Here is a 26,215-nt window from a genome sequence, read left to right on the forward strand (position 1 = left end):
ACTGAAAGCAACGCTGTTTAAACGCTATTCTCATGAATAAAAATGATCAACTTCAATCCAATAACTTTGCTTCCACCCTCATGTGTGACTCATCTCATCACGACAACCTTTTCTGGAGGAGCTTGAATATCGGCCGCTTAATCGCTTAATGTAATTACACCAGAAATCGTCATGAGAGCACCAAGGAACCGAGCAGCTCGCCTTCTTGTCACTTGAATTTGTAGACCATTCATCAAACGTGTTTGTGGTGCCAACCACAGGCTCTTCCTCTCCCCTGTGTCTGCCTTTGCTTTCTCCTTAACCATGAGGGAGTGATTGAATCAGGAAGTGCTTTCCACCATCCAATACATGGCGTCGCTCTTCCAGCCAAACACGGCCTCTTCTGTATTTACACAAGCTCTCGCTCCAATTTTTAACCCTTTTTTTTTTTAAATCTACCCTGCAAATATTCATGAAACAACGTTTATATATTCATTAATATCATCATTTGGGAAGTCGATGTCAACACATTCATCTCAGTGCTGCTGCACAACCAAACCAAACGGTCCCACTGCGTCTGGTTTACCACCGCAGCAAGACTGGAGTGAATGAAGCCATTAAATCAGTTCTATGTATATTAGGAAGGGTGAAGGCCAAACGCTCCGAGTGAAATACGGCCCCTTTTTAAAAGTTACTGACCTATAATTACTGCCAAAGCACATATAAATGTTTGCACAATAAAACATCTCGCGTGATATAAGACCTAATGGCCACCGTGTCTTTACCGCTGATGGTGGCCGCGGAGCCCGGTTGTGCTGTTCGATCAATGTTCCAACGGCTTTTGTTTCAGCGCTGCCATCTGTGATTGAGTGCGGTGCCGAGGAATTCCACTGTGTCACAGATGGGACCTGCATCCCCGAGCTCTGGAGATGCGACGGTGACGGTGACTGTGAGGACAGCAGCGACGAGAAAGACTGCAAAGGGCCCAAAAGGATGTGTGATCCGAAAGCCAAGTTCGCCTGCAAAGACACAGGTATTTAAGACATCAGAGAGTGAAACATAAAGCTGTAATAACATTTATTTCCTCTGTCAAAAGCCTAAATCTTTCCTTAATAGGACTCTGATAACTCTTTGCATTTGAGGCCATGCATGCGGATGTAACGTTTTTACATCCGTGAGGGGGAAATTGGAGCCTGGTTTACATGCTAGCAGCTTTATTCATCTACATAAAGGGGCAGTTTGACAGCACGAATCATACAACCTTCAGTGGAGACCTTAACTTGTGGATCTATGATAGACATACGTCCAATAGTGAGAACAAGCTTTCGAAGCTTGCAGAACTGATCTGGCGAATTTCTCGGAATTTTAAAAGCTCAACCCAAGTATCCGTTTCTGGCACACCTGAGTCGGAGTCTCTCCCTTCAACATATGGAATTGCATATGTATTTGGTTAAAAGACCTCCTGGTTCCACATGTTTACAGTAGCGATCGACTGAACAGGCTTCATGAAACAGCACCCTGATTTTCAGAGCTCAGTTCGCGGCGCTCTAGTTTTAAAAATGATGTGGGTCTTCATGAAAATGGCTGTTTAAATTCAAACACTTGAGAGCATAGAGTGCCATCTAGTGGGCTCTGAAAATGAGGACACTGTTTCATGAAGCTTCACGAGACCATCAGTAGTTTGAGTCCGTACTCCGACAAAACTTACCGGCTACATTTGTTGCAATACTCATAAGTAGTTTTTGGGTGTGAGTACTGGTTATGAAGTCAGCAAAAAAAAAAAAAAACACTAAAAGTAGAGCAAACATCAGCATATGGAAATTTGTTGGGGCATAATTCATACCTCCTGTGGAAGTCAGGAGTTGGATGGCCACATCTCTGGGTCATGACGATGAGCTTCACTTCCATTCACAATTTTTCCTCTATGCATGTGTCTCACCTAAATCTGGGATCTGATTGGTTTATGCACAGTGACTTGTTGCTGGATATTACAACTTGTGAGATGGCTATGGTTAAAATGTGTCGCTTGAAACACATTGAAACTGCAGCCACGTCACCTCAAACACATCACATCCCTGTTGTAGTCCGACAGTTAGTGGCTTGTGAACGTGGCGCTACATTGTTTTTGTTGTTGAAATTGCATTTGCTGTGAACGTCCAGTTTACAATCCCTCACAACAAGTCACGGTATAATTTAGTTTGATCAAGATGCGGAAGGCTGAGATGCGTATACGCATGTATCTTGTTGCTCAGAAGCACAGACTTCAGCTACAGAGCTTCAGCAACCCAAATGTATTGGTGGAAAAAAAAAAGCGTAATTTGTGAGAAATTTCTCCAGAACAAAAATAGAAACGGAAACTTGAGGAATCATGCATCAGATCAGAGCGTTTCTCTTTTCGGCGGCGACGTATGAATGTTTTATGATTGTTAAATGTCTTGAAAAACTCGCTCCTCAGAAACAGACTGGTTGAGTGAGTGTCTCGCATAAATATTCAGAAGCACTAAATCTTATTGGTTTTGACTTTACATCAAATCCTGAGCAAGACTTTTCTGATTGTTGCTGCGCCTTCCACATCATGACCGCAGGGCGAGCGCAAAGCAACCGCCAACTATTGTTGACTCGATTGCTGATGCAAGGATTATTTTGTGCGTTTCTGTGCCGTTTTGTTTTAGATCTGAGCTGGATATTTATGTTTAAAATATGTGCTGTGTGATAATCCTCCAAATAGCTGCCTAGCTTTCCACAAAGGCTTCAATATTTGGAGCTTAACTATTCAGGCCGACAAGGAAATCAGTTCTCATTCGACCAATTACAACAACCCGTTTTAAAAAGCCTGCGTACCCAAACGCAGCATTTCTTTTCTTTCCGCCTCTGAATAGAGAAGGTCAAACGCAGATTCAGTTACTTTCTGTCTTCCGCAGAGCAGCTTCCTGCACATCCCCTGACAGAATCATCAAGAATAGAGCCATTGCTGTGTACTGAAGGCTTGGTTAGACCACACAGTTATTATCCACTTTAATTCCACAGTGTCACACCCCTGTGCACTGGAGCAGCGCGTCCTGTCCTCACAAGAACAGAGCACTTTTTCCGCTGAAATTCGGCCTGCGAGAAGGGTGTTAAACTGGAGCAAAGATTGCATATTTTCTATTGCAACTCTACCAGTAGATATTCCCCGACAAGTTGTATCTCAACATTGTTGCTGGATACAAAGACCATTTTCATATCAGTCCCCTGTAACTGAACCAAAAATCATGACTACAACACTGAAATAAAACAGTGGCCATACTTGCCATACTCACTGGAGCAACTAGACATTAAACCTCCAGTATATGTGAGATGGAGGCTGTCTGTCGGATTGCAGTCAACCTGTCATCCTCCCCACTCCACCACCTCCTGCGTCTCTGTGGTGTCATTAGCCACCATGGGATCCAGATGCCATTGTAGGCCCGACACCTCTGAGGCCAGATCTCCACATGCCTCCCCCAAGGCGATGCCAATCCAAGGCCACCTCCTTTAATGTCCAATCCGCCTGCCTGTCTTCCTTACTTGCTTGAACCCCACTGTCCGTGATCACGGCAGGTGCTGCGATTCCTCTGTGTCCTGCAGTGTCCATCACTTCCTCACATGCCCTTCGCTGATGGGCAGGTTTGTGCTTGAGCAGTTTTCTTAGCTTAGCGAAATCTAAAGTTGTAGGTTACATTTTCAATGGCTTTCCTGTGCATTTCATCTGCCACTCAACACAGTGGACACTGAGGCTTGAGAATGACTTTTGCTCTTACCTGCCATCACAAGCAAAACTGACAGAAATACCTTACTGTAGTAATCTGACGGCGAGGATGAGATTCCAGTTGACCAGGTTCCAACTATTCATCTCGAAGAAATGGCGATGGTGGGTTGGTTAATAATTCAGGTTAATGGTGGGCTGATGAGGCTTCATGAAACAGTGTCCTCATTTTTAGAGTCCACTAGATGGCACTATTACTACCGCTCTAAAAGTCTTTGAACATTTGAGCAACCATTCCAATGAAACCTCACATCAACTGACAGCGCCACCTACTGAGCTCTGAAAACTAGTATGCTGTTTCATGAAGCCTCATCAGTTGCAGTTGCTTATGACGACTCTTTTCGCCCATTTTCTCTCCGGTATGTTCTGTTCAGTATAGGTAGCTCAGTGTCATGGTTGGCTCAGGAGAACAGACCCGAGTGCTAGATTGCAACTGGCCCTCAGAAGACTTGACACAGATGAAGTGAAGTTTTAACAAGGTTTAATATGCAACACACAAAACTAACAGGGCACAGACAGGAAATGAAGAACTAAAAACCTTGCTATCCAAAACGCAGAGTGAGGGAAACATTCAAGAACAATGAAAAAACTGAAAACAGAAAAAGGCAAATTATTATCGAGCAAACTAACAGGGTAAACCAAAACCGCACTCGGTTACTCATACATACTCGAGGCCCAAACGACATAAAGCGGTGGAAGAAAAAAGCCAACAAGGGAAAATGGGACAAGAGTAAGAAAAACCCTCGCCCAACGTACAAACGCGGCTATGAAAGATAGAAAATAAACTAGAAGGAAAACAAGAAAGCAGCAGAATCGACACGCACAATAGAAACTTTGCAAACAACGCAGAAGAAACAGATCTCGAGGGGACTTTACTGGAACTACCATCTGGCAGCGCAGACTGGAACCTAGATGTAGAAATCAGCAAACTTGATCAGCGGATGATCTCCAGCTGTGTTGCTATGAAGCTGGAGGGAACAAAGGAGAAGGAAACCACAGACGGAAGAACAAGAAATAATAAAATAAAAGCACTCAAAGAACTTAAACATGACACTCCGTAGTTCACAAAATGGGGTACAGTCAAATTCAGCAGCAGAAGAATAATTCAGAAGAATAATAAGAAGTAGGATTTGAGGAAGCAAACAAAGTACCTACTTGCAAAGATTTCCAAGACAAATCCAGATGTGACAAATGTCAAGGTTGAAGGAAACCCTGGCGTCAATGCCCCAATATCGTCGGTAATCACGGGAATGAGCTCCAGTCGTGAGCGTGCCAAGCCTCGGTCAAGAGAGAGAGGGAGATGAAGAACCAAAACACTAAGTGTTCAAACGAAATAAATAAATACTCTCTACACATCCGATTCACCACCTGTTCTCGAAAAAAGTATCACAAGCAAGTTGCATTTTAATGGACATTATTTATTTATTTCTTCTCCCCACCAGAGGAAAAACACATGAACATGTATTGTGTTTTCCTTGGTTAAGAAGTGCACAATTTGAATTAAAATCCCAAAATAGAAACCTTAATATAAAAGAATACGAACGGCCTCTTCTCAAGAGTGTTTTTGTCAACACGCCAGAGATATCAGCGCTGCAAACGAAACTTCTCAAATGTCCTAATGCATTATGTAAAAATAAATCTTTCAAACACACGCTTAAGAAAAGGATCAGTACATAAAAAAGTAACCAGCGCTCAGATGCCTCCATGCGCTGAATTAAAGATGAGCTCTTCTATATTTGGAAAACACCACGTTAAAAGCCCTTTTTCCACATTAATAAATAGTTGTTTGTCATGCACCCACTCTGAAGTAACTTAGGTTGACCTGTGGGAAGATTTTTTTATTTTTATTTTTTTATTAATTGACTAAAATGTCAAAATTTTCAACACATATACAAATGACTCTTTGCTTTTTTGAGATTTTGGATGGAAACCAGCTGAAAGAAAAGAACAGTTCATTGCTGTGATGTTTCATTCTTTCCTACAGATGATAAATTTAAATGTGTATTCATCTGTCTAGTTAGCTTGCTATTGTCTATATTTTTCCTTTCTTTCAGGCGAACTTTGATTTGTGAACTCATGTGGATCTCCGCCACTAATGGACGTCCAGTTAGCGTAGCCCCAAATTAAACAGAGACAACAAAAGCCCAAAACATTTGGTGAACAGAATTGTGCCATTGGCAAGTGCGTCCTCATGAGCTCACAGAAAAGCAACTTTTGTACTCGCTCTTGGTCGGCTCCTGCTGTCTCTTCACTGTGTTGCCGCAGACACATATTTGAACGTGCACCATGTAGCGTTCTATTGAGTGCCTGAAGGTTTTTTCATGCTTTTGAAATGTGAATAACCTCCCCGGAGCAAACAAAACATGAGCTTCTTGAGAGAAAAGCATAATTTTCTTTTCAGCATCTACAGCTGCTGCTATTGCTGAGAAAATCCACTGTATTTTTATGTCATTTTTTAATTTATTTTTTCATCCAGCATTTATCAGCATTGACATTGTTGCTGTTCATTGAAATCTATCAGACATGAATAGAAGAAAAGGAATAATGGAAATGTATTTTTTCATTCTCTTCCAAAGGAAAGTGCATCACGAAGAGCTGGGTGTGCGACGGGGACATCGATTGCGAGGACCGCTCCGACGAGGAGTCATGCCAGTCCGCAGTCTGTGAGCCACCCAAGTACCACTGTGCCAATGACACATCTGTGTGTCTCACTCCGGATAAGATTTGCAATGGCAAAGTGGACTGTCCTGACCGCTCAGATGAAGGACCCATATGCGGTAATGTCATATTTCCTAGAATTTCAATCAAGAATTTGAGGGAAAATGGATGGCCACTGGACAATTTCCCAAAGATAGTGTTTTATTTTGGGACTACTTTTTAAACAAGCTCGGCAACTTTGTATTTTTCCTCCAGTGTTTGTTGACCAGTGGCCATTGGAGTCAAGTGGACTCACCTAATGTCCATCACCCTCTAGGCACTGTCAGGTTTTGCTAGTGGAATTTTTCGATCCCACACTTCTAATTTTTACATCCTTACAAGTTCAAGTCGCTGCTGCAGCATCATCCATTTTATCTTTGTGCTTAAATCAGCTGTCAGCAACACTGGAACTGGTTGCTGCAGTCCAAATTGAATCCAAATTGGTGTCTATCTATGCTAATGCTGCACACCTCTATTAACTACTGTGCATATGATGTGTCAACGTCAAGAGACACTTGACAAATTACTCTTCATTTCATTTCAAACAATGCAGTTAGCAAGTTGATGAGAGGAAGTGAGCACCAACTCTCTACCCGTCCGTTAGGTCCAAACCTTTTTCCAAAACTCAGAAAATATAATATTATATAATACAAATATATTCACAACAAATGTTTTTCTCCAGCTTGCAAGAGATAATGATGGGCTGATGAAGCTTCATGAAACAGTGTCCTCAATGTCAGCGCTCACCATGGCTGTCTCGGCTCTAAAGTATTTGGATTTTCAATGAAACACTTTTATGAAACCTCACATCATTTTAAACTGAGAGCGCCACCGACTGAGCTCTGAAAATGACACTGTTTCATGACGCCTCAGCAGCCCACGGCCACTGTTCAGCCTCCGAATGATAATAATGGATGGAAGTTTTTGTTTCTCCATAAGAGGTAGTGGCTTCTGGATTCTATAGTTTTTCGCACAGGATTTAAGTGAGTCAGTATTATCAGATACAATGATACAAAGTAAAAGATGAACAACCAGCAACACCTGACCTCAGACCTTCGTCCTGAAAATGACTTTATTTTCGGAAACATGCGCCGTGATGAAAGTCTGGATAGACAGAAATAGAAATCGATGACCTTGTTGGCAACCAATGTTTAAAATTGACATAATTCTGGGTGATGGATGCAGGGAGTTTTGGCCGACAGAAGGCACGAGAGACGGCATTAAATTACAAAGATTTAATCATCAAAAAGTTATATACAGACAGACAAACAGTAAAATAACTAAGGGCGCCGGAAACCAAAACTCGGACCGGGATGAACACACGGAACGGGTGGAAAATCTCCAAAACAAAAGAGAGGCGGATTAAGAAATCAACGACCTACTCTAAGAAAAGCACCCTAGGAGTTAAGCTCTACGCGGTGGCGACAAACTTAAAGCGCTCGGTGGTGGGAATTACACACACACCGACAGATTTATAACTGAAAGGTGAGACTTTAAATAACAGCTCACAACGCGGACTGAATTGAAACCGGGAGAGAAAACGAAAGCGGAGCGAGGAGGAACGCGGAACAAAGGATACGGCTGAAATAGATTTCAAGCGCGCAGGGAGAATCTGGAAAAGGTCAGGGAGGAAAGCGATTACACGGGAGTCTTGAAAAATGACCTTAAACGGAGAGAGAAGCAACCATCTAGCAAACGCAGCTGGCATCACGGGGGATATATCCTTGGAAGGACTTGATCAGCAGATGAGCGCCAGCTGCGTTTGCCTGTAAAGCTAGATCGGAAAACGGAAACAGGAACAACCGGAAGTAACAAAATAAAAGCACACGACAGAGATAAATACAAAAGTAACAGAAAGAAACAATGTGTGGACATAACAAAAATAGGGTTCAAGAAAAGACTTGGATGATAGTAACTGCGTCGTATAGAATATTAACAGTGGTATATGATTATATTTTGTCACTGTCTGGTACTTCAGCTTTAACTGTGAATATATCTGGGCAACTCTGTACTCACATAATAGGAATAAATAACCAGCAAAATAAACACAACTGCGTCTTTATATTCCATGTTAATTCCTTCCTTCCCTCGTCATAACTCAACCCTGGTTCCACTGCGAGCGAGAGCCACAAACATTTCCCCTGAAAATCCCGCGTGCGAATGCGGCAATAATGACAAATTCACAATATGCTCTTCAGCCGAACTGTACTTGTCGGCACTGATTGCCTCCAGTCCCCTGTGTCTGCCAATAACAGATGAAAGAATTAATGAATGAATAATTAATTGCTCCAAAATGTTGCAATGGGTAGATCTCAATATCTTCTGCGGTAATTGCCTGCAGCGGCAATATTTACAAACATCTGAGGGGATAATAATGTTGCATGTGTCTGCAATTATTCTCCAACTGCTCAATTTGCTCTTCAGACTGATAGGAAATCTGAATCGCGGCGCTTGAGCGTGAATTCTCTTGACACCAGGCGGGAAATGTCACATGAAACTATCAAAGTCAAACTTGCGGTTGTTGTTGTGAGCTACAAGTAGTGCTCCATTATGGCTTATCCAATAAGAATAGAGTATTTCCCGTAATGTTAGAAGTATAATTCCATTTTTCCATGTTCATACATAAGGCCCGATGTTTAATATCCACAGTTTGTTGATTCAAAAGACCGGGGGGGGGGCGAACAAGAGGAAACGCTGGGTGTTAAGGATTATGGCAAATGGTGAGATGTTTGTTCATGAGTCTTTGGGGGGAAGAAGGTGCTCTCGTGTGTCTAACTGTGGCCTTCTAATCTCTCATTGTGAGCAGTGTCAACAAAGAGGTTCATTTTCTTTGAGTGTCACTAAAGAGGACTCAGGGGCTCCTATAGGACCCTCGAGGGTTCACGCTATGCTTTTTCAAAAAGACCTCAGTGTTCTCCGAGACGATTAGGTTGTTTTCTCGGGGACCTTTGGGGTCTGAGTGATTTGCAAGCGTTGCGCAGGACTCACACCTACTACTAAGTAGCTCAAGGTTCACTTGCATCCAATGTAAATAACAAACTGGACGTGGAAGTGCTACCTGTTTGGGACAACAGGTAGTAAAGGGAAGGGGGAAAAGCTTTTTACATGAATGGTGGGGAATAATTTGCACCCGATAACTCTTCATGTTTGAGAGGCAGGGGACTCCATGGGCAGTTCCTCACAGAACTACAGAAAATCACTCACCAAAACACCTACAATTCTGGTTTGGTGGGAGGAAACTGTAGGTCCCAGAGGACACATCAAATAGGTAGTGCTGCAACCTTGTACCTAGCAGGTTTAAGGTTCCAACTGAAGGTGTCATGGCTGCTTAAATGGTCAACTTTTCACACAGCATCTTGTATCTACCGTAATTTCTGGATGATAAGACGCTATTTTTTCCTTGCGATTTGAGCCCCACAGCTTATACACCTTAAAGCGCAAAAAAACGGCCGTGGTGTCGGAACTTCAGGCGGCCGAAAACAGCACGTTTTGAGAGCTTAAATGTGAATGAAAGATGTGAGGAGTTCTTGATTCAAGTTCAGAATATTAAGTTTGTTTCATGAGTCAGTCTCAATGCTGGAGCCCATTTTCAAAACTAGTGTAGAAGTGATCCTCATGCATTTTTAAGCTTTGTGCACCACTGACCTTTCTACGTTGCAGACGGCACCACTGCACCCGCAGCTTATAGACCATCTTATGTATGAACAAGAGTATTATTTTTGTCTGATGTTGTCTTCCCGTTATTTATTTTTTCTTTCCTCTCATTACTGCAGATTTATGCCTGGTAGCCAGAGGTGGCTGCAGTCACCAGTGTACTGTGGCACCAGGGAAAGGGGTGGTGTGTTCCTGTCCCCCCGGGCTTGACCTGGACTCCAGCAACAAGACATGTGAGGTTGTGGACTACTGCAGCCGACACCTGAAGTGCAGCCAGGTGTGTGAGCAGTACAAGACCACAGTGAAGTGTTCCTGTTATCCAGGATGGACGCTTGACCCAGACGGAGACAGCTGTCACAGCACAGGTAACTGACCCAGAATTTCAATGTCCCGCTCAGCCTGAGACTGGCTGTCATGTCCGCACGGCAGCTGTAGACTTTCCACTTATAGGCACATCATCCTCTTTTGTGTTGTAATGACATGTATTTGCAGCAGAGTTGATTTGGCAATTTAATGGACTGAAATAACTCCTGTGTGACAATCTCATCTGCGAAAAAAAAAAAAAAAAAAAACTCAAGCAGCAACCGTTTCTTAGTTTCATAAAGTGAAATGAAAAACCTATGTTTGATGGAAATATTCCTCATTAAAGTACATTTCAACAACATTCAATGAAAACGTTTTATTCATAGTAATAACAACACTAGAACTGAAAAAAAAAAAAAAAAAAAAAAAAAAAAAAAAATATATATATATATATATATATATATATATATATATATATATATATATATATATATATATATATATATATATATATATATTGTTAATGGTTATTTCAGAGAAATATATATTTCTGTCTCTTACAGTGAATTCTATAATCATTCCCAGTGTAGGATCTTATTTTTAACAAACAAGCCTGTGGCATTATCCTGCAGACTAATGCAGTGTTGTAGTTAAATAATGAAATGTTTAAGGTTCAAGGCCTGTGAGAGTTGATCCAAATCCTCGTAGTTGTTGAAGTTTCTTTTTCTCAGGGGGCATATGAGGCTTGTGTTGTGCTATCTGTACTGAAGGTGACAGATGTGCCGTTGTGAACTCTGGTCAGTTTGTATAAAAAAAAAAAGTTTTTTGGACAGAAGAGTTGGATCATTGCTCCAGGATTATGGCTCAAAACTCATTTAGATTTACATTATGTGTTACTGTATTTGTTGATACATGTTTTTGTTTTAGGCGCAGCTAAAAAAAAGTGCTAAGATCAAATAAAAAAAGGGGAATATTGTTGTCATATATGGACATGCAGGATGTCATTGGATTAATCTGAACAACACTCTGAGGCCTGTCTGGTTTTCTTTTTCTGCTGTTTTTATTTCAAATAGTCATTTGTTTTCCAGTGAATGTGTATCTGCTACAATACATTTGAGCTGCTGCCTCATCAGATTCGCTGGCTACGTTTTGATTACCTGCTCCTCCACTTCATTCCAAGATTGATGACACTGGCGACTGTGATCACACATTAACACTAGCCAGAGAATGCTATATTTTCCACAGAAGCTGAGTGGATTATTATTTGGTGTTTTGCTTCCCATAAATCATGTTCTGCATACAAGCCGATATTTCAGCGTAATCTTGAGCTGCGTTGTGAAAGTCCCGCGTGCACATCCGTCCCTTCTGTGTCCTTTGGACATCACAGTAATAAAAACATTTGAGGGGAACCTGCTGCTGCTGATACGGGGCTCGCGCTGTGGCAGCGCTGTCGCTCATTCGCTGTGGCTGTTATTGAAGGAAGGACACCGTTTTAATTGCATTTGTGTAAAAATGTATTTCCGCTCGGTGGGTTTTACATAGAAGGAGAGTTCAGTGGGGATTATTCTCTTTCTTCAAATGTGTCTGTGTGGGTTCTCAGAGTACATGTGCTGGTTTGATTGAACTTTGTGTGAAATATGGTGAATTTTAATCTCCTAAACATGAGTCTGAAGCTGAGCTGCGCTGGACGCAGCCGTGTTTATACTGGTTAAGCTAATTATATGTGAACAAAGCCAACGATGTTTGGTCTCAGAGCGCGGATGCCAAGTTTTCACCACTTTAGAAACTTGAGTTGTTGTGCCATTTATCCTCTATATGACCGACTTAAAGAGTTGGTCGGTGGACACTTTTTTTTTTTTTTTTTTTTTTGTTAATACTACATTTCATTTATTTAGGTTTAATAACAATTGCAACAGAAACACTCAAGGCCCATTTATGCTCCCTTTACATATGAAACGTACCCATTACCCATGTACCCATTTCAAATGATGTTACCGTTAGTGAACGCTTTTTTATGTTACTGCAGTTCACCAATACATCCACTCAGTGGAGTTGTCCAGAGACAAAAGCTAAACAAACTCCAAAACAAACATGGTGACTGTGGAAGAAGTATTGACAATGTACCCCTTTCAAAAAAGGGGAGAGCGTTATAGGAGGCGGTGGTCAGTTCGGCTGTTAAATCGCAACTGGAGGCCAGAGAATTTCGGCAATTGTTATGTCTTCCTGGTGTGTCATTATGCTATGTATCTGGTAGTAACAGCCACACTGCCCCTACGATTTCCCGTGGTTCTCCTCCGTTTGGTTCGTATTCGTAAGCTTTGTGGAAACGTGCAGGTATACAGACAAAAGGAACGCAAAGCACGGACAGATGATGGACGGAGTCCATACCTGGATCCGTATGTAACGTAGTAATGTAATAAAATTGTACTCTAAGTAACCTAAGTGTCTAAGAACACTTGGGAGCCAAGTGTTCCGGTAGGGCCCATGGCCCCGACAGGGCAATAAAACATTGCTTAGTGTGGCTGTTTCTATGTGGGGACTGAACATATTAAAGAGTAGACCCACACTTATCTCAAGCTGAACCCCCTGGTGGTGGACGGTTGTGAGCATACCATTGATCCTTCCTTGGAAAACAGTTAGGAACCAGACAGATTCAAAATACACCTAAGATGCCACCTATAAAGTGATGATAATGCACCATCCAAATGACAGACAGGGATTTGCATGGATTGCCTCCCTTCATCATCATTTCTTTACCCTCAAGTTCACACCTTAGTCTTAACCTTCAACCTTAACTCTGTTAAATTATCAGAACTATGTGTGACTTAGAAATGGGACACCCCTTACATATGCCCTCGGACTGTGGGGGGCAGCACTGCACAAAAGCAGCTTCAGTTAACCAAATATATTCTGGGTGGTCTGGGTATTCCTCAATCCTAAAGTTGGTGTCGGCGAATCTCAACATTGAGGATTATACTTCCCTCAGTCTCTCCTCAAGGTAACTTCTTAAGAATCGGAACCGCCTTTGCATTTCGCAGCGACACACGTTTTTGAGGTTGGGAACTGACGCAGCGGATTGAGGAAGAAATTGGAATTCTTCCCCCCCACCCCCAAAGAGATGCCTCTGTCTTTCCTTGGGATGAGAATGGGTTCTTCATAGAGTGGGTCAGGTTCACTTGTTAAAACCAAAATGGATAATGCAACTTATGGATGGATCCTCTCTGACTGTGAGATATTTTTAAGGATAGGTCGATGCTACTGACCTTTTCATACATGAACAACCTCAATAAAATAGTTGGGATCCCCTGGCAGGGTTTTGTTGGGTCAGCTTTGTGATGATCTTGAATCCAGAGGTGAAGTCCAGCTCTGGAATCCATGTGCTGGTCCGCAGGGGTGAAGTGCTCCTGTATTGACTGCGTCATCTCTGATCTGTTTGCCGAGCAGGCAAACCGCAGGCGTCACAGCGGGGGGTCTTCTCTGCCCTTCAGCTGCGCCAACCTTTCAAGACGTTTCATCACCGCTGATATTTGGGCCACCGGCCTGCAGTCATTTAATTGTTTGGCAGGTGATTCCTTTTGAACCTGAACCACTGTCCATGTGTACGGCTTCTTTGCTCGTATGATGAAAAACAGTTTCAGGTATGGCAATACATATCTAAATTTAAAGATTCAACTAGGAAAAACGAATTAAAGAAAGCTCTAAATGAAGGAAAAAAGACAATGGCTTCACCCTTTTTTCCCTTTTTATCTTATGAGACTAAATCCATACTTGGCAATATCTTTAATTTCAGCTTCTGTAAATTATAAAGTTCAGACAAGCTGCTTGAGTCTCATGGGGAAACCTCAAAAATGTTTTCCTGTATCTCTGTGTTCTTCGTCAGACTCCTTTGAGGCTTTCATAATTTTCTCCATCCGGCACGAGATAAGAAGAATTGACCTTCACAAGCGGGACTACAGTCTTCTGGTGCCAGGGCTGAGGAACACTATCGCACTAGACTTCCACTTCAACCGCAGCCTCCTTTACTGGACAGATGTAGTGGAGGATAAGATCTACAGGGGGAGACTCTCGGACTCTGGAGGTAGGCGTGTTAAGATAAGCTTTTGGTTTCTACTGATGCTATGCACAAGCAGAAAAATATAGCACCCATTCTTCATTTCAAGCACCTCTTTTGTTTCCTCAGTGATTTTCTGCTGTCGGATAAAATTCATTATCCCTTTTCTCACATCACTTTCTGTCCCTTGTTTTCTTTCACATGACTTATATTTCTATGTTGGAATGTTGATACCACATAAACCCACAACAATTTGCAATTATACAGTTTTTTTGGTCCCGTCCTTCGAGCGATGTTTCAATGAGCTGAGCAGTGGATGAGTTTATCATTTCTGTTTCACACTGCCATGTTCCCTGGAAAACCTGTCAAACCTGACCGTAGTCTGCGTATAAGTGAGGCCATCAAACTCAAGGCGACATTATTTCAAATTGCTTCTTATTAATGGTGACAAAAGCACATTTTAATAGCGTGGTTATTCCTGATTATGAAAAGCAACAAATAAATCTGAAGAGAGTTTTGAATCTGATCTCTTACGCATTTGCAGCGGAAGGTGGAGCTTGTTCCTGTGTGTCAACATGCAACAAAGAAGGTTTACTTCGGCGTCACTGTGACTATTTCACTGGCGTCAAATAGTCACTGTTAGACACCGTGAGAGTGAGAATATGTTCATTGTGTGAAAAACTTTCCAAACTTCACCAAGCTCACCAAGTTTTTTGGCACCTTTTCCCTTTGACTTCTCTTTAATTTATAATGAATTACATCTCTTTTGTCTCAGTGGGAGGCCAACCTTCACTGTCTTTTGATCATGTGTGCTTCAATGTTCCACTGCTCTCCCAGGGGTGACAGGTATTGAAGTGGTGGTGCAGCACGGTCTGGCTACTCCAGAAGGATTAGCAGTCGACTGGATCACGGGGAAACTGTACTGGATTGACAGCAATCTCGACCAGATTGAGGTGGCAAAGCTGAATGGAGATATGCGGACCACCCTGATTGCAGGAGGCATGGAGCATCCGCGGGCCATTGCACTCGACCCAGGTCAAGGGTACGTTGTTCACAAACGTCTATATGATGTTCTCACAGATGCATGATGGGTTATTGTTATTGTGCAAAGCAGGTCTGTGATCTTGTTGCTATAGAATTGTCCTGCGAGCACTAATATAGAGCATGGTTCTCCGCCTTGTATCGCCATGGTCTCACCCTTCCAGGAGTGCTTGTGATAGCATGAAATATCAAGAATCTCAAAGACATTAATTAATCTTCATATTTCAAAGGTCGTCAAAAGTGCGGCGGCTGGTGACTTGAACAGGTGTCCGCATGGTACAGCAGTACAGTGAGAGGCAGGATGAAGGGAATGGTAGACCTATAATATGGTCAAAAACATTTAAATAGGACTTTATGTATGTATAAATCTATGATGTATGATTTGCATTGTGGTTATGCCATACTGTAACACCCCTCCATTACTGCTCCTTGTTTACTAAGGTATCTGTATCTCTGTATGTGGTGGTAGTTGGCAGCCTAGCAGGTTGGGAATATGCTCTTGAAATACAGGAAAAGTTTATAACTCAAGTCAGGGATTTACTTCTTGTTGTCGGGGTTGACACGAGAAAGAGAGCTTGATCCAGATAGAAGGTTAAATCTATGTTCTAGTTTGAGAGGAATTATAATTCTTCACTGAGAGCTGCGTGGGGAAACCGTTCGTCCATTGGGACTGGAATAGCTCATCTTCTGTTGAGAAGTCATGAGTTTACAGAGAGCTGGGAATGTTTCTTTTTTTTTTTTTTAACCCTGGGTGTTGGAATATATGTCTCTCTCAAACAACAGGTGGTTTCACCTCCTTGCCTCGGGCTGGTGGAAGATTATATCCAGGTCACTGCAGCATGACTTTTCCCCTCAAGGAGGCCTGTGTCGAAGGATGTGAATCTGAGTGGAGGAGCATGATACCTCAAGTGCCTGAAGGTTCCACCGCATTAGCCAGTCTGGAAAAAGTGCTCCTGATTTAAGCGTTTTCAAAGCGAGGGAGAAGTCCCTTTTGGTGCCTCCTGCTTTCAGACGAAAGGGTACATCGCAGGAGGGGAAGGTTCACTCTTTTGTGTGATACAGGCAGCGGAGGTTCACTAGTCGAGTTAACCGCAGAGATTCTGTGCATAAGCCATGTTATTTAAATGAGCTCCATACTCATATGCTTCATTTTCATTCAATTTCCTTCAGGGGTTGCCACCGTAAGTCATCCATGAACCTCATTGGTTGTTTACCTCTTCTCCTTTTCTTGGTATCTCCATCCCAAACATTCTTCACCCAACGCTGTCCTCTTTTGCCACCACCTTAGTAAAGACTGAGACCGAGACGAAGACTGAGAGGGCCCAAGGTCAAATTGAGAGCAAGATCAGTGAGGGCCAAAACCAAGACCAAGACTTTGACACTGCATGATGGGAGTTGAAGAAAAGAGTGCAGGAATGGTGGAATGAGTGAAAGAGACAACTGAAAAAGGTCAAGTGTCCTAGTCGAGAACGGTCTTCAGACCAAGACTCGGTCTCTTCCCCCAAAGTCTTGGTCTTCGTCTTGGCCGGAACACTACAACCTTGTCAGTCGTCTCCACTCATTCATTCCACTTCATGCCTGCACTCTTTTCTTCGCCTCCCTTCATTCATGTTCATGCTCCTTGACTGATAAAATTCAAATACTTATCTGTTGTCCCAACAGTTTCTCCCCACAGCTTACCTCCTCCCTTCTGCCTTACTCTGGGCTCAGCATATCCAAGATGGTTTGGACCTAAAACATGTCAACAATTCTCATAATGTGTATATCAAAATAAAAGTGGCATCAGTACGGAAAATAAGCAAATCATCTAAGGTGAATCAATGTATTATAAGTTGTCAAATTGAAATGATCCAAAAACATTTTAGGAAAAAAAGTGCCGTTTCTTGTGCCGCCATAACTCCTTATCATGGGGTGCTTTCCTCTGGATAAGCGCATTTGAGAACCAGCCAGCGGTTGTGTGATGACCACCATATTTCAGATTAAAGCAAAACCCCAGACATTCCTAAAAATCAATTTAACACTCTTAAGAAATGAGTAATCTTCTTGCGCTTGCTCTCTTATATTGCTCTTTCGCATTTGGGAGGATGACTGCATTTCATGGCAGGGCAGGATTAATGGCCGCTTTTGGTGCCTAAAGGCGCATTTCCATTTGAGGGCAATAATTCTAATCTAATTACTTGGATCCACTCGAAGTAGTGGGTCATTGATCAGAGGGGCCTTATCAAGGGAATCTGGGTATCGATCCGGGACAAGGATATTTCTTCCTGACACTGTTTGGTTGTCGTCACTGTGTGATTCAAGCTTGAGTCACCGTTCTCTGTACTGCACTGGCTGACTTGGGGGATCAAGGCGAGGCGGCGGTGCAGTGTTTCCTTGGCTGGAGTGGGACACGCAGTGCTGTTGATGGTCACATTGATGATTGTGTTCAATTTTCAGGCCTCATTGAGCTGTGAAAAGTCATAATAAAACAGATGGTCCCTCATTTCAAGGCCCGTCGCAGATGTTAAGGGGGGGTACTGGATCAGTGGTGCTGTTCAGGACTGTTCAACTAATCGATTCTGTTTATGTGATATTTACTCTTTCTCTGTACCTAAAAACCTTCACTGGAATCCTGGACAAAGCTCCTGACTTTTGTTTATCATTGTCTTTTGTTAACTATTTTTTTTTATTCATAATTTAGAATCCTTTTCTGGACTGACTGGGATGCTACATTCCCACGCATTGAAGCCGCGTCGATGAGTGGAGGAGGTCGCCACATTGTTTTCAAAGATATGGAGATCGGAGCCTGGCCTAATGGACTGACACTGGATCATCTGGAAAAGAGGATTGTTTGGACGGATGCACGGTAAAATCACGTAGCAGCAGTTTGGTTTTTCTGTGGAAAAAGTAAGACACACCTCATCCTTTGTTCACAGCTCTGACGCCATATTCTCTGCGCTGTATGATGGAAGGGGAGTCATTGAGATCCTTAGAGGCCATGAGTATCTCTCCCACCCCTTTGCCGTGTCCCTGTTTGGAGGAAACGTGTACTGGACCGACTGGAGGACAAACACTTTAGCCAGAGCTAACAAGTGGACTGGGCGGAATGTGACTGTCATCCAGAAGACGAGTGCTCAACCTTTTGACCTGCAGATATTTCACCCCAGCAGACAACCACAAGGTGAGAAAGTGGAATGACTTTTGAGACATGCCCGACTTAGAATGGTAAACTTCACCTGTAGCTATTGAAGCACAAGGCGACGTGATAAATTCAGTTGGCACTTGTACCTTTAATGGGTCACAGTAATTCTACATTTCGTGGCGAATGACTGACAAGAAGATTACACGCGTGGAACCATAAATGACTCATGAAAAATCATGAGAATCATTGTAATTAATTGCCAGTGATTTTGTGAAAAGACTAATTGAAGGGTCACTGATGGCTCCGGCGATTGCAAGGACGAGGTGCCGGCGGCTGTCACCTGAGCCGTCAAACCTGGCTCACCTCTAACATCCTATAATTTTACTACAATGCAACCAAATTGTTCATTGTTGGGACCAAAACGGCTGGCAGCTTTTCTCTCTCAAGAGTCTGGGGAAGCACCCTGCGGCTTCTGTCATCGACAATATCACCTGTCTATCTATGTCCACCTCGGTAACTGACTCTGTGGCTCCCTCACCGTCCCAACTGGCACCATTGTAGCGTGTCAATAACCCTCTGAATTTTGGTCTCCTTCAGAATTCCCTCCACAACTCCACTGCTCCTAAAACACAGACAATCTCCCTCCCTCTATGCACCGCCTCCATGTCGCAACTCATCCTTCACTGAGTGGACTTTTATTTAGTTACATATTTGATGTCAAAGGAAGTCAAATACCTTATCTTACCATACCAAAATTCTTTATATGACACTTAAAAAGCAATACAAGATCGTCACTAAGAGCTGTACAACTGCAAAAACAGGATAAAACAGACATTAAAAACAGGGCAGATACACTGAAAATCACTAAAAAGATGTTGCGGTTGTATAAAAGCCAAAGAGTAAAAGTGCGTTTTAAGAAGCGTTTTAAAAGTACAGTGATGGAGAGGGAGGGCATTCCATCGCCCGGAAAGCCTGGTCTCCCCCTTTGAAAAAATCTCCAAATGACTTGCCGTCATTATCGTAGTACAAAATAAAGCACAGTACATATAGTACATATAGTACAATAAAACGTAGTACAAAAAGTACATGAAAACGTGGGGGATTTTCCATTGAACAGATCAGTAGGACATTGCTTGTAAGCCACTGCCCTAAATGTGCGTTTCACTGAGCGCGTGTGTACGTGATCGAATTCCCGTTACAAATTCAAAGCGACAATCTTGCCAATGGAAATAATTTCCATTCTATTGTTTCTCGCTCAGGATCCTGTTGTTTCGATTCTATGTAAAATCAGTCCTGCAGCCAAAAGTAAAAGTGCCAAGACCAGCTGACAGATGGACGTGTCCTCGTCGTATTAACCTTTTGCACCAGCGCCAAATAAGCAAACGTAACGCTAGCATTCTCGCCGAAACAAAATCGTGCGTGCCATATTTACGTCAGGGTTATTACGATGGTAATCGGGTTTATATCTATTAAGCACTTCCCCTTCCCGAAGCTAATTTACTTGTTTCCTTCCTGTATCTGCATCCATGTGACTGTTAGCTAAAGATAAGTGTGAGCAATAGGGACGCCTCTCTTAAAGGAGACAGTAAGCATGTCTAATCCTGTTTTAGAGAGATCAGCGCGCTGTTGAAGCAGTAATGGAGATAGCGGCGCCGTTGTAGATGATGAGTGTTGGCGGGAAAATGGAGTAGGAAATGAAGTGAGGGAATAACGCAAGATCATTATCCATCATTGATGGGCTTTTGCTATTCCGGACTGGATTTGGTGATGGTTCGCAAACTTAATAAAACACTCAGGCACCAACCAATTATTCTGCGATAACAATGCTTGCATGTTGAATCATCTTTTTACGGACTAAACTAAATAATGTTGACGATGGATCTGAACCACAGTTAAGGAACCATCACTCAAGAGATGTTTTCTAAGAAGTGTTGTTCGTGGTAGCCATTTTCGTTTTAGACTTAGTTCTAGTCTTTTGGATGAACATACTTTTAGTCACATACTAGCCATGTCTACTTGCAACTGTCATTTTAGTCATTTTTAGTCAGGGAGAAATGAGTAGAACAGGCCTCAGCACCGCGTGGCCCCCGACCTACATGGGGCTCTTTCCCCAGTGTCATGCGGCTCTTCACCAAATGAGTCGCCGAACTGGTTTATACAGGACATAAGACGAAAAAGTAAGAGCTATTCCTGCAAAATGTCAAAATATTGTTCAAAGACACGCGTTTTACTTTGACACATAAACCTCGGCGCACAATGTGAGTCGCGATCCAAAGACTTCAACGGGATTTACATGACTTCGTTCCACGTTTCACTCTGTCATTCCCTAAACTAAACATGTAGCATGTGTTTCACCTATTATTCATTGTCGATTGTTTTGAAGTCTGTCTAATTCAGTGGAGTGAAGATGAGATGCTCCAGTCTGCAGCGTTGCTCACACTCACAGACCACGTTATTGGTGGCATGAGCCACGTAAAAAGAATATAAAAGTAAAATAAATGGCACACACATTTCTATCTACGCCGCTTGATATTTCCAGGAGGGTCATGGTAAAATGTATGACTTTTAAAAATACATGCACAAGAGACATACGCTGGACGCGAACCAACAACCTTGTGACACACAGATGTGGCACTTTTCGGCAACACAGTAAAACAATGTGGCTCTTAGCCTCCGACTGGTTGGCCACCCCTGGGTTAGAATAATGACAATAAGCCATGAGAAATAAAAGAAAACTATATTAAGATGTTAATATTTTTCAAATATGCACCTGCACTGTGTAAGTAACACACCATGTGTTTCAACACATCACTATGCCCAAACACAACAATGTTCAGAATAGAATGGCCTGAACAATTGATACAGTTGATCATTTGCTTATTAACCACGTGTTGGCGCGCAACACTTGCCAAAATAGTAATGTATATCAGCGTTGTTTTGCTTTTTCAGTTGTACTGACATTTAGCCACAACATCACTTGATACTGTAACACACACACAGTAACCAACTGAACTGACGTTAGCACAACCAAGCTAAGTGAAGTTGGCGAACCAAGCTAATTCAATACCTATGAACAAAAAAAGTCAGCCCTCAGCTGCCGCTTCAGGTTTGTTATTTTGTAGCCGCATTCGTCACCGGCATGTTCCCACACATTCGTTTTTGACTTTAGAGTGATTGTAAACAAAGTACTGCCACACATACAAGAACTGGCGCCGCCGCCACAGTTCATCAGTGAATATCAAGGACGAACACAGATACTTTGTTAGACAGATACGTATTACACTCACATCAATGTCACGTATTTGGAATGTCTCACAGACCATCTACGTACATTTTTGCATCGTCTCATCAAGTGAACGAAAACCTACTCTATATTGTCAACATGGAACTGTGTTTAGTCTTATCATCTTGGGTTTTTTTTAATGGCGTTCTTGTCAGCTTTTACTGGACAAACCTCACAGCAGGTATTAAGCCAAATGCAGAGGCACAATTTGGAGCAGCAGTGGCTTTGAAACGCATGTTTAAACAGCAACGAAAGAGAACAAATCTCTCTTCCACTGTTACATTTAAGGCAAATACTGAGACAGTGTAGTGCCTCTCTGCAACAGTGAGTTCTACATTATTCACATCCAAAATTCTACATCAATTTCTCCGGTGAAAATGTGACATTTCAGATGCACCGTCACCACTGGATTCAGCCGCTTCAGCTGAGCTAAAATCACACCGGCTGTTTCACATCATTGCACCATCCTTGACCTCTGTGTATCTTTTACAACCTGAAGCAAACACCTGAAAGTTTCATAAAAGCTCGCACTTTGGATCTGTCTTGGCCCGCTGTCATCCTTCACACGCTGATCTGGCTGAAATAGCAGGAGTTTTCTATCAGCCGCTGAGTCAGATGGGGGACGTTGTCAGGCTTGCAAAGTTGCTGCAAGTGAACCACATTTGCGTTGAAAAAATAAAAAGGAGAATACGTGATGTGCCGCTTGACAGCTGGGAATTCTGCATTGAGTGATCGTGTTTGACATGAATCATCCGGAGAAGATGGAAACATTACTTTGTTTCATGCTTGAACTGTAACAATCTTGTTTTGTGGAGGTAATTTATTTTGTGGGAAAATAAATCTTGCAAGCGCTCATTTTATATTCAGTGTTGACTTTAAAACAGCAGAGTGGGAAAAGCTTAAACACTGGCTGGTGATAGTGAGAGCCTCTTTTGTTTCTTTTCAGGCGGTAATGAATATATTTAAATGAGTTGGCGCTCAGTATTTCCACACTTCCCAGTCAGGTGCTTCAACAGCACAACAAAAAAAAAAAAAAAAAAAGAAGAAGAAGCCCATCAATTTCCTCTTATGTTCTTTATTTTACTGGAAGGTTTTCTGCAATGTACTGTCTTAAATAAGCGTAAATGATTCATCCGTATCTCTCTTCAGCTGTCATTCATAACCTCATGTGCCGAATGGTTACCAGGTTTTATGTTTCCTCTTCCTCCTCCAGCCAAAAATCCATGTGAGGCGAACGGCGGACGTGGTCCTTGTTCACATCTGTGTCTCATCAATTATAACTCCACGGCTTCCTGCGCCTGCCCGCACCTGATGAAGCTTTCACCCAATAAACAATCCTGCTTTGGTGAGCAATAACTGTGCCATATTTCATTTTTCACCCCTCATAAAAAAGTGCTCTCTGACAAGAAAGGTTGAATCCTTCTCCAGCTTTAAAGAGGTTCCTCCTGTACGTGCGGCGCTCTGAGATCCGTGGCGTGGACATCGACAACCCCTACATGAACGTGATGACGGCGCTGACGGTGCCTGACATCGACGACGTGGCAGTGGTCGACTATGACGCTCAGGAGGAGAGGATTTACTGGGCCGACATCAAAACCCAGACCATCAAACGGGCCTTCATCAACGGAACGCAGCTGGAAACAATCATCTCTACAGGTTGGACTGACACAAATAATGCGTGAGAGCTTCGTAAATATTCATGTTCTGGATGGTTACTTTCTATGTTGCGAAATCCAGTTGAATGATTTCAATTGATCACATCATTCAGTCATGAAATGAAGGCAAGGAGATGAATATTAACTGACGTTTATCTGCTCGCACAATAACTAAAAAAATAGTCTGAAAGTTCAGTAAGATGAAACCTATTGTCTCTTCCTGGACAGTGCTCGGTTTCTACTGTGTAATGCAATGTAGTTTTACAACGCTGCTGCCACTCACTGTGCTACAGTTCGGAAACAATGATGTATGAATGGATTTATGCGTTGTCATTGTGAGTATGGCCGAGTACTGTTTGGTGTCAAGCTGCTTGAGAGAAAAAGACAAAAACTTGCCAGTGAGTGTTCTCCTCAAGCTACTAAAAAATGTACTGACCTTAAGTGCATGGGTATAATATAGGTTTGGACCACTGAAGACCAGAAAAAGAGTCATAATTTAAGTGAAATTTTCTTTTATTAGTATTAGGAACTGTGAGTAAGACATGTAAATGATGGTATAAAGGCAAGGTATTTTCCAATATATTTATTTTGAAAGACTTTTTGATGTAGCATTTCAATGTTACTGTTAGAGGCTTTAGAGATTATTGATATAAACAAATAAATAATCATTATTATTATTGTTATTATTATTTACAATTAAATTGGTGGAAAGTCATGGAAAAAATAAACAGTTTGTGATGTAGAGACACTTTTGTTGCCAAAAAATGTGCAGATATTTTTTGATAATGTTGACGGTTGTAGGTCCATTGAGCTCATATCAATTTGACATTGAATGATACCAGTGATATTTTAAATGCCAAACAAAAAAAAGGTAATATACGTATGTCAAAAATGTTTATTTTTGATATTATTGTATTTTTATTCCATGCGTGCATAAACAGGAGGTTATGGTTCCTGAAAATCAATAACTGCTGCAGTGCATTATATGCACTAGCAACTCTCCAGCAACACCACTAGCACCTAACACCACTGTTGCTTCTTACTCCGAAACATTATGCTATTATTCTTCTGGCCATTGATAATAATAGGGCAGAAGTGCTGGCTCCTGCAGTGGTGACATGGCTGATGGATTACCATCCTAATAGCTAACCTCGTTCATGTTGCCCGGGCTTCAGTTGCTCTGTGATTGGGACAAAAGGGGTTCAGTGGTAAACCTGTCCAGAATCTGTGAGGCTTTCAAACACATTGACCTTTTTTTTTCGTTTATTGCAATACTTATAATAAAAGAAAGAGAGTGAAAGCTCCCAAATATCTGTTATTTGTGGAGTGGAGGAAGCTTTATTGAGTATTACTGACAGCTTTTTCTGTGTAAGCCAAATCCATCACTTCTTCATATGATAATCTAGGTTGTACATTTTTCATGTGCGTCGAGGCTGAGAAGTCTCACTTCGATCGATGCCCTGCCAGAAACCGCTCCATGATTGTGACAGTATTGTAGTATTTATACAGATCAAATTTAGATCTGGCCTTGACCTGACAGCTGCCGATCATGTGCGCTCTCTCTGACAGAAGAGGTGAACTGCCGCGGTCTGGCTCTGGACTGGCTCTCCCGGAACTTGTACTGGCTCAGCTCAGAAAACGACGAGTCGCAAATCAATGTGGCTCGCTTTGATGGCTCCCTGAAGACTTCAGTCATCCACGGCATTGATAAACCAAGGTGCCTTGTAGTGCATCCTGTCAAGGGGTAAGTAGATTAGAGGACTTTGTACACTTCAGCTGCGCCTCTCCTGCATGGTTCTGAGAAAACATCCTGCCGCGACAAAACGGATTAAACCCGGTTCTTTTAACAATGAATCGTATGATTCTATGGCCGGATCGCTGCTTGCTGATGGTTTTATGGGCATCTCTTTCTTGCCAGGAAAATCTATTGGACGGACGGCAACTCTATTAACATGGCCAACATGGACGGGAGCAACAGCAAGGTCCTTCACCAGAATCAAAGAGAACCTGTAGGTCAGTAAAGAGTCTGGCTAGAACGTAGAACTACACACGCGATCAGGCGTTCCTGCGCTCGAACCTACCTTGATCATCCTCCCGTGTCACACCTCCGTTACTTCATCCGTTTCTCCTTCCCATGTGTCTGAGCCATCTGGCCTCTCCATCTTTGTCTCCAGGCTTCACCACATGAGCTCTCCTGTCTGATGTGATAATTTCCTACTTTTCCTTTTCATTTCACACCCAATGAAAACGTGAGCATCGTCGACTCTGCCACCTCCAACTCCCTGTCTAAACTATACACCACCGCTGCTCTCACTACTCTGCAGTGAGGCTTTCCTTTCACTCATGTGGCCGCTTTTCTGCTTCGTCTCCACCTATTCCACCCTGTCCGCACTCGCCTCTTCACCTCCCTTGATGTTAACTCAAACGTCAATGTTTCTTTCAATCTGAATTCATTCCGACATTTTGTTATTTTGGGCTGTAAAAATTAAATGCACTGTCATATAGTGAGCGGATGAGGCTTCGTGAAACAGTATCATCATTTTCTGAGCCCACTAGCTGGCACTTTCTGCTCTAACATGTTTTTTAAACCGAGAAACTGAGCTCTAAAAACTTGGACACTGTTTCATGAAGCCTAAACAGCCCATCA

The 26,215-nt window shown here is 42.4% G+C and overlaps 1 protein-coding gene across 4 annotated transcripts in view; it reads left to right on the plus strand.

Moving 5' to 3' along the window:
• The window catches only part of lrp1bb (low density lipoprotein receptor-related protein 1Bb), a 281,286-nt gene that overhangs the window by 160,359 nt on the left and 94,712 nt on the right, over positions 1-26,215 (plus strand). For 3 of the 4 annotated variants that reach the window (XM_053877208.1, XM_053877210.1, XM_053877211.1), the window contains 11 exons: positions 830-1,012; positions 6,340-6,540; positions 10,234-10,479; positions 14,298-14,495; positions 15,306-15,510; positions 18,190-18,354; positions 18,425-18,669; positions 23,127-23,258; positions 23,342-23,569; positions 25,138-25,312; positions 25,487-25,581. In XM_053877208.1, coding sequence (XP_053733183.1) covers positions 830-1,012; positions 6,340-6,540; positions 10,234-10,479; positions 14,298-14,495; positions 15,306-15,510; positions 18,190-18,354; positions 18,425-18,669; positions 23,127-23,258; positions 23,342-23,569; positions 25,138-25,312; positions 25,487-25,581 — 2,073 coding nt within the window. The remainder of the gene's footprint in view (positions 1-829; positions 1,013-6,339; positions 6,541-10,233; positions 10,480-14,297; positions 14,496-15,305; positions 15,511-18,189; positions 18,355-18,424; positions 18,670-23,126; positions 23,259-23,341; positions 23,570-25,137; positions 25,313-25,486; positions 25,582-26,215) is intronic. The other variant, XM_053877209.1, reaches the window with a different exon arrangement.

The sequence above is a fragment of the Synchiropus splendidus genome, chromosome 10 (genome assembly GCF_027744825.2).
Source record: "Synchiropus splendidus isolate RoL2022-P1 chromosome 10, RoL_Sspl_1.0, whole genome shotgun sequence".
Lineage (NCBI taxonomy): Eukaryota > Metazoa > Chordata > Actinopteri > Syngnathiformes > Callionymidae > Synchiropus > Synchiropus splendidus.